This window comes from Chenopodium album, chromosome 4 (assembly GCF_948465745.1).
Source record: "Chenopodium album chromosome 4, dcCheAlbu1.1, whole genome shotgun sequence".
Taxonomy (NCBI): Eukaryota; Viridiplantae; Streptophyta; class Magnoliopsida; order Caryophyllales; family Amaranthaceae; genus Chenopodium; species Chenopodium album.
Genome location: NC_137837.1, coordinates 464,324 through 480,936, shown reverse-complemented (window position 1 = coordinate 480,936; position 16,613 = coordinate 464,324). Strand labels below are relative to the sequence as shown.

At 36.1% G+C, this 16,613-nt stretch overlaps 3 protein-coding genes across 4 annotated transcripts; 2 read left to right on the top strand and 1 right to left on the bottom strand.

Moving 5' to 3' along the window:
• The first annotated feature begins 2,341 nt into the window (after positions 1-2,341).
• Positions 2,342-2,881, top strand: LOC145626191 (uncharacterized protein At5g01610-like). Its single transcript, XM_081678621.1, has one exon. The coding sequence runs from the start codon at positions 2,342-2,344 to the stop codon at positions 2,879-2,881; it is 540 nt and encodes a 179-aa protein (XP_081534747.1).
• Positions 2,882-3,317: 436 nt separating this feature from the next.
• LOC145628370 (F-box/kelch-repeat protein At1g55270-like) lies at positions 3,318-8,774 on the bottom strand. 2 transcript variants are annotated; one of them, XM_081680660.1, is made up of 2 exons: positions 8,040-8,774; positions 3,318-5,114 (listed from the first exon to the last, which is right to left on the bottom strand). In XM_081680660.1, the coding sequence occupies exons 1-2, from the start codon at positions 8,100-8,102 to the stop codon at positions 3,864-3,866; spliced, it is 1,314 nt and encodes a 437-aa protein (XP_081536786.1). In that variant the 5' UTR covers positions 8,103-8,774; the 3' UTR covers positions 3,318-3,863. The 2 variants fall into 2 exon arrangements, with proteins under 2 accessions (XP_081536786.1, XP_081536785.1); XM_081680659.1 differs by lacking the exon at positions 8,040-8,774 and adding an exon at positions 5,451-8,019.
• A 1,752-nt stretch (positions 8,775-10,526) lies between these two features.
• LOC145628369 (serine/threonine-protein phosphatase PP2A catalytic subunit-like) lies at positions 10,527-16,364 on the top strand. The gene is made up of 11 exons (XM_081680658.1): positions 10,527-10,883; positions 11,871-11,927; positions 12,850-12,933; positions 13,164-13,235; positions 13,878-13,949; positions 14,048-14,088; positions 14,813-14,879; positions 15,013-15,204; positions 15,331-15,420; positions 15,517-15,624; positions 15,774-16,364. Exons 1-11 carry the CDS (start codon positions 10,791-10,793, stop codon positions 15,837-15,839), a joined length of 942 nt encoding a protein of 313 aa, XP_081536784.1. The 5' UTR covers positions 10,527-10,790; the 3' UTR covers positions 15,840-16,364.
• The last annotated feature ends 249 nt before the right edge of the window (positions 16,365-16,613 follow it).

Below are 16,613 nucleotides of genomic sequence, written 5' to 3'. Positions count from 1 at the left end.
GGCCCACGTCTATATAACCACCTTATATCGTTATATCCAATTGAATAAGAAAATTCCCAAAAAAACAAAAACTTCGACGGGAGTACTAAATACAGGAACAATTTTACCTAAATGCAGAATAAGTTAATTTTTAAAAAATGATTATATTCCAATTTTGCCCTTGTTTTTATTTAATTCTTTACACTCTTAACAATATAATCATCCCTACCGTTATTTTACCTTTTATCCTATGTAATATTCAATACTATACAAATTGATGGACAATAATGAAGTGCACTATGACGATTTGTTTGAGGTATTAAAATTATGTTTTTTTCCCGTAAAATCTAATTTATAGATGAACAATCAAACAAAATAAAATTTCCATATTATACAATTCTATTCTAGGACATGTCAGGGTGTCGGGATGTGTTTTCAGGGATCAACGATACCCCCGGATCAGAATTCCGGGGGTCAATGGTACCCCCCGGATAAGATATTCGGGGGTCAACAGTACCCCCGGATAAAATTTCCGGGGGTCAACAATACCCCCCGGATCAGATTTCCAGGGGTCAACAATACCCCCCGGATAAGATTTTTGGGGGTCAATATTAATCCCGAAAAAAAAGAACGAAATATTATACAATAAGAACAAAATTACACATATAAATTACTTTAGATGGGAGGAAAAATGAATGTGAAATTTGTGGGATTAGCAAAAATTTTCGGAATTAGCAAAATGTCGTGGGATTAGCAGAGGTAGATCGTAGAAATGGAGAATTTTTTAAGTTGAATTTTACGTTCAAGTTAAAATGATATATTGAGTTCTAAAAATTGAATAAGGGTATTTTAGTCTTTTATTATTTTCATATAAATAAATAATTCCTGCATTTAGGTTATTTTGTACTGCATTTAATACTTTTGAAAAAGAAATCAATTGAAATTGAAAAATCGAAGCAAATCAGCATACCAATTCAAAATCGTCCTTCTTCACTCTTCAACATCAGGTATTCCAATGATTTAAAGTTGTAATTTGAAACTTATTTTCCTTGATGGCTAGGTGCAATGGCTTCCAACTCAAGTTGATGAAATGCTAAATTGTGTTATTGAATGAACAGAGTGTCAACTTCTTCTTGAAGGGTCTATTGATCGGGTTTTCTGTGCATGTGCTTTTATGTACATTTAATAATTTGCTTATTAAAGAAAATTGCATATGAAACCATTTGCCCACTTCTTAAAGCGACTTTAGATAATGCATTATAAGGTTGTATTATATGCATGTCATTAATTGATTAATTATTGTATTAATATCCCAAAGACCCAAATGATCATATTATAAAGCGATTTTTTTGTATGCAAGTGTATCCTATATCCGGTGATTTAGAGCATACTAGACTCTAACTAATCAAGCTTAAAGTGTGTCAAACCTCTATCGCGAGAAAAACTGTAAAATATTTATGAGAGAATAACTTGAATTATATTGATAATTGTGGCTATTATAGTAATAACTAGTTTTATCCCCGTGCAAATGCACGGATTTATAATAATAAGACTTGAAAATAAAAATAAATAAATTAATTAATAAAATTCAATTAAAATGGAGTTAGTTTAAATGAAATGGCTTATATGTAACATTTTTTATTTTTGAATTTGAATTCATATCATGTCTATCCTTAAAATTCTCATGTTAGATACATTATTTAAAATATTTTATAAATTATTGTAAGTTTTTTTTCATTAAATTTTTTTTATCAATTTATTTTTTAAGGGAAAAAAGAAATTTAAAAAAAAAAGCTAAAAAATATTTGGGCGGGAAAATTTTTGTTGTGAATGTGACATGTGTACTTAAGGGATAACTCTGGTGATTACTTTAGTATAGGTGATTACTTTAGTATATAGTATAGATTGTAAGTTTGTAACCTATAAAACAAAACCTACCCAATATAAAACTCTTATCATATAAACTTTCATAATCCTAGGAAATATCAAATTACCATATTACAATATCACTAAGATATATTAAAATCCTAAATATAATATCATAAAATCTATATGGAAAATATATCATATCTTCCTTGTATTCCTAACAACTTGATATGCTTTTTCAAATACTTGATACTTGGGTTAAACACTTAAACTAGAACAACTTCCATTACCAGTTGATCTAAGCACTCGTTGGAAAAATAAAAACCGATTGATGTCACAAATAAGATAATTTTATATTGGAGGGTAGTGAATCATTGTACCCAAGATTATTGACACCAAAACTTCATCTACCTTAACATAGCGTATAAGCAAGCCCTGTGTCTACTAGTCAACACCACTTGTTGCATAATTTCATACCTCTTTAATCTCTGTATTCATGGCTGCTCTTTCATGGCGTCTTCTCCCTTCAATCTCTCTCCTCATCATCCTTTCTCTCTCCTCCCTCTGCATCTCTAATCCTGACCATCCATCCAACCCAATCAACGGTTCACAAGACATCCATGACATCCTCCCAGAATTCAACCTTCCAAAAGGCATCATTCCAAATGGAGTCAAGTCATACACCCTCTCTAATCAAGATGGAAGCTTTACTGTAAACATGGAACACCCTTGTTATGTCGAATTCCTCGACGAACAGCTCGTGTACTATAACAAGGTCATCAAGGGGAAGCTCAGTTATGGTAAAGTGTCCCATGTTTCTGGAATTCAGGCCAAGAAGCTCTTCATATGGGTTCCGGTTTCGGGTATGGAAATGGATACGGACACAGGTATGGTTGAATTCTATGTTGGAGCTTTCAGTCAGAAGTTTCCTGCTCAACAATTTGAGGCTATACCCTCTTGTATGAAAAAGGAAGCTTCCTCTGCATCAATTATTAAGTCAAGATCATTCTGGGTCAACTTGTTCAACTCCCTTTGAATCCTTTCATCTTCAATCTTTCTATTTCCTGCATGAGTAATCTTACTGTACTCTGTTAAATGTAATAAGAAATTATTTAACTTTGTTTTTAATCTATATTTTCCATTGATATGTTTGTGCTTTGGTTAAATCATCTGTCATTGCAAAACAGCTTCTCAACTGCTGTAGAGGTAAGGTTGTATATAAATAAACTCGATATAATTTCGAGACGAAAAGAGTAACATACTGTCGATTATCTTTGCAATTAAACTAGCCATTGTATCTCATACAAGATGCACTGTCCTGAACAAACTTTGGGAACAAAAATCGAACTTCTTGCATCTGCGACTGCATATACCTCATTTTTCATGATAGGAGTACTAAAGGTACGAGGATTGGAAGTATATAGACCATGCATGTATTATTTATCATGACAAAGATTCAAAGAAGAGACCAGTTTTGAGCAATTCGACATGATATTCACAAAAGCATCTGCAGAATCACTGCATGAATTTTTTGTTTGGTTTTTAATGTACTACTACTACAAAGACCAAAAGTCTAAGAATTCTGCAAACAACTGCAGATTTCAGCCTACAGGATTTACATATCCAATTTAATACAGTAACTACCTCAACAAATAGAAACTGATAATGCCATGAGCTGCAAAATCAATACGCCACAGAGGAAGACATGAAACACTAGCTGGAAAAGGGCGAGCTTTTGCTTACTTTTGGGGGTGCTGTTCTGCTTTCTTCGAATATGGCCGGTTGCAAAAATTCTCTTCACAATTTGGAACAAAATATACAATGTGAAGGTAAGCTATATGTCACAGTCTCACAGAAGACAAAAGCAATGAAACAGCCCTTCTGATAGGATGAGCAGCAAAAAAATTGGGTTCTTAAACTGAAAGAACCTCAAATGAATTTGACAATAGAATCTGTAAGACCATTAAGTGGATGAACTCTAATACCAGAAGCAAGGTATGCAAGTCATCCATACATTCTCATGCTTGAAGCACCTGGCAATGCACAATATGACTTTTTAAACCACTGCGGCCTGCTATGCTCGACAATATATTAGTGACCATCGTCCTAAAATGACCTTTCCCACCAACATTTTCCCACAGATGAGGATTACTCTCCACATGTTTATCAGGGCTTGAGACATCAACCATACTGATACTCATGTTATTTCGGATAATGCAAAGCTTACCATTAAGGGGAACGAGTGCAGCAGCCTCTAAAGCCCGAGAACTTCCAAGGTGGAGTTTACTGTCTATAAATTTGATCCATGAATCAGCTGCCTCGTCATACACTCTAAGCTTGCATCCATCCCTACAATCTATAGAATAAAGCTGGCCATTCATGGTGGTGCTCGGATTTCTCCAACTTGAAACCATCCCATCATTCACAGGGTTCCAGCAGCTATTCCCAGGATCATAGGATTCACTCATGACCTGACGATGAGAGCCTAGTCCTTTTAAGTACCACTTTCCATTGTACACCACCCCGATGAAAGGGACCATCCCTGTGCTCATATCTGTGATGGAAGTCCACCTGTTTCTATTTGGGTCATACACCTCTGCTGAACGGAGAGCTCGCTGGATTCCTTCACATTCACCACCAGCCACATAAAGGCAGTTGTCAATTACACAAGAACCAAAGCAATGGCGCCTCCGAAGCATGCTTGGTGCTGGGTGCCATTTATTTGTCCTTGCGCTATAAAAGACAACACGTCTCATGGAACCCCTGAGCGGATCTTCACCTCCAAATAAGTACAGGTGGCAACCGCTTAGAACAGCACATCCAAACCCTCTGGCTTCAGAATACTCTACAGGAACAGGCGGAAGAGGTAGCCAGACCTGATAAGTAGGATCAAAAGCATGCCATGAGATCTTTCCATCACGGTCCCTCTTCATGACATATACCCACTCTTCTGCCATACCCAGGTTTTTTCTGAGAGAATAGTAGTAGTTTCCAGATAGGAGTCGGTGCCATCTTTTGCAAACTAGACGGAGCTTTCGGTGTTCTACTCGGGGGACTCGGATAAGACAAGCAATGGCAAGGTCATCAGGAAGGCCAGGCAAGAGAGGTGGCTGAATACGGGTCCTCTCCCTGCGAGAGTTTTTTGTCTTATGGGCACGAGGATTTATATCTGGCTGGATACAGATCTTTGATCCAGGAACAAATCTTCTTGCACCGACAACCGTTTTTAAACTTGCATCTACCTTGCAGTAGCATGATACAGAATCAACCTGGGAAATTTGTTCACAAATGAGAATCCAAGAGAAAAAATTGAATTAAATGACAGCAGTTTTATAAGGCATCTATTTCCTAACTATAAGAAATTAGCACATCAAACATTTTAAACTATTAGCAATTGACAATAATGAAATATGAGAAAGTAATTTTATTGGAATAATTTAGCACTTGGTATGCTTTCTCATTGGTAGAACACTTCATTAACTTCTCAATATCTGTTAAATCAACCATATAAAACTTAATGCTAAGATTTCTACCGATGGATGAGGCATTTTAGCGAAAAAAAAATAACAAATTAGTTGTGATTGATTTGGATAGTGCACCAATACCTTACAAGCGGCCATAAGGCCCGTAACTTGTCCACGGTCTTGCTTGGTATAAGAAACTCGCGACAGATAGGTGTGCGCGTGTGCCCACAAGCACCATAACAGAGCACTGAAATCAAAACCTAAGAAATCTAGCCAAAGCATATCTAGTCCCATAATATTACTGAGGGAAAAAAACTTTGAAAGCTACATACTAGCAACTGACTGCCAAGGTTTACTTCAGGTTCTTCACAAAGCCCAAATGCCCAATTAAAACAGATGGGACACAATTATACTGTAGCAGGTGGAACGTTTAATGCTATTAAAGATTTGAAAACAGGGCTATCTCAGTAATTCATTGCTGCAAAAGGGAATGGTTGCAGATTGATAGTGACCATGAAGATCTAGCCAGGTGAAGGTTCAACAAGGAGTAAGTATTTGAAAAAAAACAAAAGAAGTAGATTAAGTTTAAGATTTTTTACAGTAGCATAAGAATCGCATGCCAACTTGAAAATTATTGCTGGGCTTGATGCTAGTGACTGTCATAAGTGCTCCTTGAATATCTTCAGAGAAGCCTTCACAGATTTGGGATAATCAGTCATAGGTAAGTGGACCCTTAACTAGTTCAGACATAGGCTACTGGAAGATTGGAAGCTGGAAACTGGATACAGCTTTAATTTTGACACAATTATGTGATCCATGCTGGTTATCATACGCTTGCATGCAACAGCATGAAAAAAAACACACCTAAGATAAATACAAAGTGGTTCCTGTCAAATGCGTCAATAGTCAGTAAACTCAGTACGTTCCAGCTTCATTTTCCCATGTGTATAAAGTCAAGTTAAATAAAGGGCTTAGGCAGCATTCGCAGCAACTTTGCATGAAAGTCATGCTAAATTGCACAGTCAGTTAGCCTCCCCCTCGATCCCCACCAACCATCACTGCTTTTCCAAGTAACTACTTAGACTCTAAAAACCTCTAATGTCAAATGACTCAACTGTTCGTTCACAAAATTCTATCAAGAAGGAGGAGGTTTCTACTGCCATTAGATTAAGCATATATTCATAGAGAAATATGGTTGACTCAGCATTCGGGATTGAGACATAGTAAAAAAGCACACAAAACAGCTTCCCAGGAAATTGACTGGGAAACTCGGAGAACAAATTCTTCCTCCAGATTTGACCTTCTCCTGTTTTTTCAACGTGGGGGCAGGTTGGAGGAGTGTTCTATGCAAGAGAGGTGGGAATGAGATCCATAACTTAAGTTTTATCTTTTGCATTCAGCTTTTTCCAGCCACAAAAATCTCTGTTTAGCCTATATGTACAGTCGTACAGAAAATATGAAGGAAAATTTCACTATACTTCCTCAAACTGACTCCACAGAGATGTGTGCGAATCATACCAGGAGATATTCTAGCATCAATTAGTGCGATAGCTGCCCCTATTGTTCGAAGTTGATAGTACTCTCTGAATTTGCTTCGATTTTTATGGCCTTGTTTGGCAATTTATATTTAGGAGTATCCACTAGTGTAGACAGTTATAATCAGCAGTAGAAGTTTTGTTGTAGGTGTTAAAGTAGGAGTCGTCATTTCAAAAATCATGTCACACAAATTCTAACTTCGCTTAGCATCTTCCACTTTAAAATCTTGGGTCTATATCAAAATTACCAAACAGGAAAACTAGGATTTAACTTGGTCCTAGTGAGCATGTTTAACTCTCACAATAAAATGTGATACTGTGGTTCACTGAATTAGCATCAAAATCAAGAAGTTTTGTATGAAGAAGAAAGATTAAAAGAGACAAAAATCATCACAGTCGTGTAACACGACCCAATTCATTATTCTTGGTACCCCTAAATGTTACACTCTCATACTCTCATAGCTTGATAGTCATCCAATATTTCATACAATGAATTATGTACGACATTCCTAATGTGGACTTGTAGAGTAATAGTCCTTTGCTACTCAAATTCTTTGGAAGTGTCAACTTAGAAGCATCCTACAAAGTTTTACCAAGCATTTCTAAGTTTTCCATCATGTCCATTTAAGGCGCTAGTGGTACAGATGTGTGTAGCACGGGTATGTCAAGGTAGAGCCAAGGAGGCCCAAGGGATCGATTGAGGGAATAAGAAACGGAGCTTTTCACCAGAGGGGGTGTGGTGGAAGCATGCAAGCTAAATTGTACACCTTGGAGAACGAACTCGAATTTAAACAAATAAAGGTACATCAAGTATAAATTATTTCAGCATTCAAGCACCAATTCCCTCCCTTATCATACACCCTCAAGAATAGTAAAAGGAAAAAAAAAATATGTATATATTAACACCGAGAAAAATATCCAGTAACTTGCAAGTACCTATGTATTTTTGAGCAATAAAGGAAATCTAAAAAGAGTAACAATCCTTCAAAAATTGCAGAACCTAAGTCCTCAACCCCAAAAAATAAGCTACCTAGATAAAAGGGTAACCTTTTCTAACCATTTATCAACACATAAAGCCATCAAATTCCACAAAATTTATCCAACAAAATTCCACACAATTCAGCAAAATAAAATCTACAAAATTGCTGATGATTAAATATATAAATATTTCTTAAAAAAAAAAAAAAGAGTTTACCAGGGGAGCTTGAAGACGAAAACCCCTCGGAGCATTTGGCGATTCTTCAGCACCTCGTTCCATATCCAGAATCCAGGAGCACAAATTTCATAAAATCTCTAAAAACAATAAATTTGCTATCTTTTTTTACCAAAAATAAAATCCCAGAAAAATAATAACAGATCGAGTATAATATAAGCTTCAAAGTACAAATCTGATCCAACCCCAGGTAACAAAGACAAACAATTGAACCTCAAATAAACCAACCCAACTTTTATTTTCCCCTGAATTTCACTACAGATGCAAACAAGAAGAAAGAGGGTTTCAAAAAACTGAACTTTCTCTCTCTTAAATCAACTACAACCCCATAAAAAAGGGGTAGCAATGCATAACTGAAGATATTATCACAGCTGGGGATCACCCACCTTACAATTACATCAGTATTTTTACCATAATTCTTGACTTTTTTTTATAATTTTTGTGAAAAAAAAATGGTGGGGGTTGGACTTTGGAGGAAGAAAAAAGTGTGAAATTAGGCTTGCTATTTGAATGCAAAATTTTGAATACAGTAGTATACTATTTCTAGTAGAGTAGAGTTGTAGTATGATTAATGAATGCGTAAAATTAATTAAACTAGTGGTAAGAGAGAGAAAGTAGGAGGAATATAAGGTATTTTAATTAATGAGATGTTAATAAATAATCTTCCTCTACTCTTCAACTACTACCAGAAGAGAAAACGAAGGAAGTTTATCATCAACATTCAACAATAATATTTGGTCCCTAACATTTCAATCCTCTTTTCACATAATTTTTACGGGTCAAACCCGCCGTATTATTTATGGTATTTGTAGCTACTTTGATAGTTGTTGTTGCTCTTACAAGTACTAGTATACTCGCCACCACCTTTTTGTTTTGTTTATATCACTCTTACAAGTACTAGTGAAGTAATGTCTTTTGTAAAATATGGAGTAATAGTACACAAATTATTTAGAATCAATGTAATTGTGTTGTTTATAATCTAAAAGTTTGCAAATTATTCTACTACACAAGTTTTGGTTGGTGTGTGCTTTTATTATATGTTGATTGGTGAATGGCTTTGATTTATTAATCAGATTGGTATAGCAATTTTTTGGTGATATTGATGGTTGAGTTTATATCACATTAATGGTTGTATTATAACATCAACGTCTTTAATAAATACTAAGCTAAAAAGGAGGTAGAATCAGCTTAAAGGGGATGAAATCTCCTTAAATTATATATAGTATTAGGTGGTCAAATTCGATATGGATGTAAACTATTGGAAAAGTAGACTCAGGGCCTGTTTTTATTGACTGAACTCAGCTGAACTGAACTGAATATTTTATAAGAGAAGGAAATTAGGAGTTGAGCTGAGCTGAACTGAACTAAACTGAACTGAATTTCAACGTAAGGAACATGCCCTCATACTATATGTGAAAAATAAGCTTGATATACACGATATAATGCATGCAAAAGTTTGACAGCATCATCATGTGTCGTGCAATGCATGCCTCGTTTCATGTTGTGCTTTTTTCATGAATGATAATGTTTAGCCTCAATCATAGTCCTTAGCCTATTACTGTATATGTATACAAGAACATGTTATCCTCGTGTCTATTGTCACATATTCTTAAAAAGGTAAGTGGTTTATCCATTAAATAACTTTATACACGATAACTAGGGCACACTAATTATTACTCCGTAACATTCTCAATTAATTGTGCTGAGATGCTTCGAAAAAAATTATTGATATAAAAGTGATATTTGAAGATACTTAGGGCCTGTTCTCTTACGTTGAAATTCAGTTCAGTTCAGTTCAGTTCAGCTCCTAATTTCCCTCTCTTATAAAATATTCATTTCAGTTCAGTTTAGTTTAGCCCAGTTCAGTTCAGTTCAGCTGAGTTCAGTCAATGAGAACAGACCCTTAATGAGATGAATCAACCAGTAGTTTAAGAACACAAAATACAATAAATTCTGTCGTTTAAATACTCCATACTATATGCTATTTTACACCCGATTTTAAATCATCTACTAAAATAAGTTTAGACAAAATACTAGTAATTTAAGTTCAAATTAGGATGACCCATTTTACTTGAAAAACCCGATTTTTTGTAATTTTTGAGGTGATTTTCCCTTCAATTTGAAACCCGACCTAGAAACCCAAACAATATGCCAAAAAATGGCCCGATGTGGTGGCGGGCCAGCCCGGCCCATTTGATATTTAATTATTAACAAGCTTGCCAATAGCCACAAATTAAGCGTAACCCCACGCGCTATAACGCAGGTAGCACAAAAAGGCAAGAGGATCTGGAAATGGCGATGTCTAGTTTCGAGTAAACCCAATAGTCTTACTTCGTATTAATTTAAAAATTACAGGCGGAAAAAAAAATCTCTAAAATAAATAATTTTTACTAATTGAAATTATCAAAATTTTTTTGTAAAAAAAAAAGAAAAAAAAGGAGTGGTAATCGTAATCGAAGAAAAGCGAGGGTTTAGTTTTCTCTGTTGAAGCAGCACCGTTGTTCATTCATTTTCTCTCTCCTCCCAATTTTCTCTTGAAATTGGTATCCCTCCATTTTTCTCTCTTTCTCTCTCCTCCCCTTCTCTCTCTCTCACTTTCTCTCTCTTTCCCACTTTCTCTCTCCTCACCATCTTCAAGGAGAAGGAGAAGAAGAAGACGAAGAAGAAGAAGAAGAAGGGTTTCATTCTTCCTGGGCTTCTGGAAGATCTGCTAGGGTTTTCTCTTCTTACAAGATGGGTTTCGATCCCGTTCCTTCTAACACTCATCACAATCTTGATGAGCAGATCGGTCAGCTTATGCAGTGCAAGCCTCTCTCAGAACAAGAGGTTTTCCTTCTTTCTCTCTCTTCCTTTTCTTCGATTGGAATGTACTAGATCGATTTGATTTCTTTTCATCAATTTGGGTTTTTTTTCGGTCGAAATTTTGTGATCTGTTAATTTTGGGATTTTTGTTTGTTTTTGTGGGTTTCTGGTACCTGGAAATGTGTCAAAGTTGCAAGATTTGTTCTGGGTTTGTTGATTTTTTTTTACTTGATTTAGATCCGTTAATTATCTTCTATTATTACCCTCAATTTGTGTAGAAATTTTGGATTTTATTTGAATGGCAACTGGCAAGTCATAGATTGGCCCATCTTGTTTTCTAGAAACAGCTTTTTAATTCTGGGTTTAGCTGGATTTGTGGTAAGAAAGAGGCAATTTTAAGCGCAAGGATGTTGAGAACGAGTTTTCGACTCGAACAAGTATCTGAATTCATGAATCTATGCATTGAATCAGGTCAGATGAGTGAGTGTGAAGTGAGGAAAGTAATTAAACCAGGGTTTCATTACATGGAGTGAATAGTTCATCTCAACAGGCACAGCTAAAAAATAGCAGGAAAACAAGAGGGTGTTTTGCTTGTTATGTTCATCTTGGTGAGGAAGGATTATAGGCAGGATACTTTTTTTTTCCTTTCCGGCTTTTATAGTTGAAGCTTGCAAGCTGGATTTCATGTTTAATCAAGTTGTACCTCAAGGAGAGAGTTTTTACACATTTTCTAACTTGCAAATTACCAATGTGTTGTTAATTATGCTAGTTTAGGTTGTTTTCGAATGGTTCTTACTTACTGTTGACATCACATCAAATTGGAATGGTTATTTGTTGCTCTGGATGATGCTATATTATATAATATGCTGAAGTGCTATACCTGTAACAGCTGCAACTACATGTTATTGGCTAACTAAGAGACCAATCTGTTCAGTTTCAACCACAATTTAAAAGCTGTTGACCAATTTATCTCACCCTATTCGGCTTACATGAGTTTTTGTTAACGTGCAGGTTAGGACATTATGTGAGAAGGCAAAAGAGATTTTGATGGATGAAAGCAACGTGCAGGTGTGCTGTCTACATGCGACTTCATATTTGCTAGTGCTTGCTTATTTTTATGTTTGGTACTGTATCAGATAGCTTACAGCTAGAGATGTGAAAGAGATCCTAGGTGTAGGCTGGTAGCTTTTGTCTTTTACAATTTTACATAGTACATGTGACTGGAGGATGGGTTTCGTATTCATTAGCAAGAGTATAACTTCCATGACCTATTTTTTTTTGGGTATTGTTTTTGCAATGTAGCAAAGATGTTGCTATCCCATTCCCACATGGCCACATGTCAAACTTATTTATAGGCCGTGTTAAACGCTGCTTGATGGTGATGGTGATTATAGCCAAGTGGCCAACTATTTGTGCCTGTTGTCTTTAATCTGAAATACCTGTTAGTAATCTTTTAGAAGAATATAACCGCTCTCAACTCTTCTGTACCTCATTGATTTGTTGAATGTGGGAGCCAGCATACAAGCAACATGTTGAAAGTTTGGTAAGTGGCTTTGGCAATTGGTTAAATAATTCTAAATCCCTGCCAGAATCTCATTTGATGTATGAACGAGGGACAAAGTCGGTCTTAAGCCAGCTATATGCTTGATGTGCAGGATTGATTTTTATTTTGCAACATAGATTAATCTTTTCTCTCTCTATTGGTATCCATGGACTATGCCTGAGTTGGTTATAACTCTTTAGACTATGATGCATATAGGTTTGTAGGAATTACTGTCTTTTCCCTTTTGCTGAGGTTGTCCTATGCATTTGTTTGGATGAGTGCATCTATGTTTACTGGTTGAATTACTTTTTAACATGTATTGGATTTGGCTTTCTATCACTTTAAACTTTTTTTCTTTATCCAAAATATTTGGTGATTATTCAAATGTGGTCATGCCAGTACATTGACCCAATCCTCATTTTTTTTTATAATTTTGTCTGAACGCAGCCCGTGAAGAGTCCTGTGACAATTTGTGGTGACATCCATGGGCAGTTTCATGATCTAGCAGAGCTTTTCCGTATTGGAGGGAAGGTATGCATTCGGTTGGGGCTCTATAGCTGTTGATGTTTGAATGTGAATAGCATTTCTTTATATATACATATTTTGTGTTTAATTTTCAAAAATTCCTTTTGAACCAGCAGATTAAATTTTAATGCAATTGTATATGCCATATTTATATTAATTTTGGTGTGTGTATTGTTGTGGTCTTCGTTTTATTGTAGCCTTTGTTACTGATATTAGCCTTTTCCTTTTGATTGTAGTGCCCAGATACAAATTACTTATTTATGGGTGATTATGTTGATCGAGGATATTATTCAGTGGAGACTGTAACGGTGAGTATCATTCTATTGCCTTACGTGCCAAAGTAAATCAATAGCCAGTTAGGAATATACTCTTTTTATGTCATGCTTGTTTTAGTGAGGATGATGTTTGGCAGCTTATGCAGATCTTTAGAACAATATTCAATTTCTCTTTTAAGGAGTTGTGTACATTAAACTGCTCAAATTTCGATTTTGCTTTCATTTTTGAGCCCTATACTACAAAACTGGGTGGTGCTAGAGGGGATTGTGTTTAATTATGCTGTGAAGCAATCTCATTCCAGAATTCTTGGGGAGGAGATTCTGCTTACTATCCACTCGGTGTGGAAAGTAGGAGACTGCACTTGGCTATACTTGTAACATGGCTTTGTTGGCATGGCTATTAGTGCTTATAGGGCTGGTTTTATCCCCTTCTATGCCTAGTTGATTAATGTATTTGTTGTTTGGGTTGGCCATGGTCCATGGTGATTGTTGGTAGCTTCCAGCTCACCAGACCTATCTGGGTCCACCGCTTATGATGTTCTGAACTTATGTTATTGACCTTCTTATCTAGAATGATATGTATGAATCACACTATATAATATGCAAAGATGCTTATGATGAGAATCTGTTGATGTTGTAATTGATTTTGCTTGGGCATTTGTTTTCCTCATTCAGCTCCTGGTTGCACTTAAAGTCCGCTATCCCCAAAGGATCACCATTCTTAGAGGGAATCATGAAAGTCGTCAGGTATAATTCTTCCCATTGACATATGAGCTTATTTGTAATTTTTTTATGTTAAACTGATGGTCCCTTTGATCTAATTTCCTGGTGGTAATTTTGGGCAGATTACTCAAGTTTATGGTTTCTATGATGAATGCCTACGGAAGTGAGTATCTATCACTCAAACTCTTTCCAGTCTGTATTCAGCTGACTATGGCATATGTAGTATGAGGAACTCCATGCTTACAGTTAGATACATCTGATTAGATAAATTCTTTTTGTGGAGTTGATTGTAACAGAATTATTAAAAGGTATTTGTTATGGAACTATCAATATGCTGATGAGACTTGACTGTAGGTGCACTACCCCACCCTGAGTGTAATCACCCAAATGGCTTGTGATCTGTTTGCTTGTTTTTTCTGTTGTCATTTTGTTTGCATAGCTTTTTTCTTTATGTATGTCATCTTTGAAATCCTTTCCCAATCCCCCCTTCTTCTTATGCTGATGGTGCATTGTGTTTATGCCAACATGTAACCTGTGAGAGGGCTTGATGGTGTGGGATATGGACTTTGCCATCTAGGTTGAATTATGGGGCAGCAATATGCTGACGCTCTATCATGCTGGAAGCTGGCCTATGTGGCTAAGGTGAAAGCCTTGTTTGTATGTGCCATAAAATGAAGGGGGATGTATTTAGGGATTGGAGGATGGATACTATATTATGGTTGGGTGGGCTTCTATATATTGGTATTGCCTAACTGTTGCAAAGCTTATCACTTGTTTTGTGAAGGTTATACAAATGACATGTACAAACAGTTGATTATTGTTTAAGTTATGTACCTGCAGATGTAGAACGTAAACTTATGCATATTTGAATCCCCCTTGTTCCACAGGTATGGAAATGCCAATGTCTGGAAGACCTTCACAGATTTGTTTGATTATTTTCCGCTGACTGCATTGGTAAGTACACCTTGGCTATCTATATTAATTTTGCATTATGTTCATCTGTTTCATATTACATTGCAGTGCATTTTGCTTTCGGTGTTGACATGTCTTTAAATGTCTTCTTCTCAAAGTTTGTTTGATGTTGTAGGTGGAATCTGAAATATTTTGCCTGCATGGTGGGTTGTCACCATCCATTGAAACCCTTGATAATATACGGAATTTCGATCGCGTCCAAGAAGTTCCCCATGAGGGACCTATGTGTGATCTCTTGTGGTCTGACCCTGACGACCGTTGTGGTTGGGGTATATCACCTAGGGGAGCTGGATACACTTTTGGCCAAGTAAAATTTTCACCCTTCTGCTTTTTTTTTTTTTTTTTTTGACGACGCCCTTCTGCTTATTTACCTTCTTTTCATATTCATGGAGCTGCCTGATTGTTCATGTTCTATAAATTTTCCCCTGTTCAGGACATATCTGATCAATTTAACCATACCAATAACCTAAAGCTGATTGCCAGAGCTCACCAACTGGTGATGGAGGGATTCAACTGGGCACATGTGAGTGACAATATATCTTATTAGAAATGTTTGTGCTTAAATCTTTCTGTATGAATTTTTAAGTATTGTATGTAAGCTGTTTTGATCTTCCCCCAGGACCAAAAAGTTGTTACAATATTTAGTGCTCCTAACTACTGCTATCGGTGTGGAAATATGGCATCCATCCTGGAAGTTGATGACTGTAAAGGTCACACATTTATTCAGGTATGCACTGCTTACTCTCTTTAGATCTGATAGGATGCCACGGTCATTGTGCAATGTAATTTTAAATCATCGAGGCTATTGTATTCTGCTGGTTATTTTAACAAACGTGTATGGTAGTTGCTTGATAATTCTATTCTATATTATCACAGTTTGAGCCTGCTCCAAGAAGAGGGGAGCCTGATGTCACCAGGAGGACACCTGATTATTTCCTGTGATTTCAAGTTGCCAATGACAAGATGGTTTCTGGTGGTGGAAAGCCTCCTACCTGATCCTATGTTTATTGAGCGCTATTTCATGGATTGGGGGTTGTTATTCTCCTATGGTGATGAATGGATTTGCTAGTCACATGTGATGCAGCAGATAATCTTCTTTTGACTTCATGCTTCTAGATTATGGTAAAATTCGCGAAAGAGGCGTCTAGGGAGCTTGTAGGAGGATATGAACCAATTTCCAGCAAAACATTGTGGTATCATTAACGCCAAATTTTCTTTGCTTTCTTGGTCCTTTTTTGGCCTTTTTAATTTGTCTTCTAATTTTTTTTGTTTATTCAATGTAGAAGAATGGTTGTTTCGTGGGCTGGGGGTTCTGTAGCGAGACAAATAGTTAATTTCCTATTCCAATGGGTGCTTTATATAATTTTTTCCCCTCAATAGTCCCAAGAATTATGTATTTAGCGGCTGCATTACGATCTTACATCTTGTGCTCTTAATTGGTTCTGGAGACCTTTCATGCTGTTTCAAGTTCTTGGTTTTGCATCTTTACTTTTTTGTTATCTGAGGGGTGTTCTTGCTTTTGATTATAATTTTAGTTATTGTCTAGAGTAATTTATGCCTTGAGCAAATTAGAAATTGAATGTCTAGTGACTAGTTTCTTGTATACTCAATACCAGTAGAATGCACAAAGCCTATTAATTACAATGGTGAAATTTGTGCTGAACAAGTTTTTTTTAAAGGTATGTTAAAAGAAAATTTGTTGCTATAATCTGCGAT

Excerpts from the sequence above, each read along its gene's own strand:
- LOC145626191 (XM_081678621.1), top strand. The coding sequence starts at position 2,342 with ATGGCTGCTCTTTCATGGCGTCTTCTCCCTTCAATCTCTCTCCTCATC.
- LOC145628370 (XM_081680659.1), bottom strand. The coding sequence starts at position 5,603 with ATGGGACTAGATATGCTTTGGCTAGATTTCTTAGGTTTTGATTTCAGT. Across the intron at positions 5,115-5,450 it reads GCCTTATGGCCGCTTGTAAG|GTTGATTCTGTATCATGCTA; the intron begins GTATTGGTGCAC and ends CAAATTTCCCAG.
- LOC145628369 (XM_081680658.1), top strand. The coding sequence starts at position 10,791 with ATGGGTTTCGATCCCGTTCCTTCTAACACTCATCACAATCTTGATGAG. Across the intron at positions 13,950-14,047 it reads GGAATCATGAAAGTCGTCAG|ATTACTCAAGTTTATGGTTT; the intron begins GTATAATTCTTC and ends AATTTTGGGCAG. Across the intron at positions 14,880-15,012 it reads ATTTTCCGCTGACTGCATTG|GTGGAATCTGAAATATTTTG; the intron begins GTAAGTACACCT and ends TTGATGTTGTAG.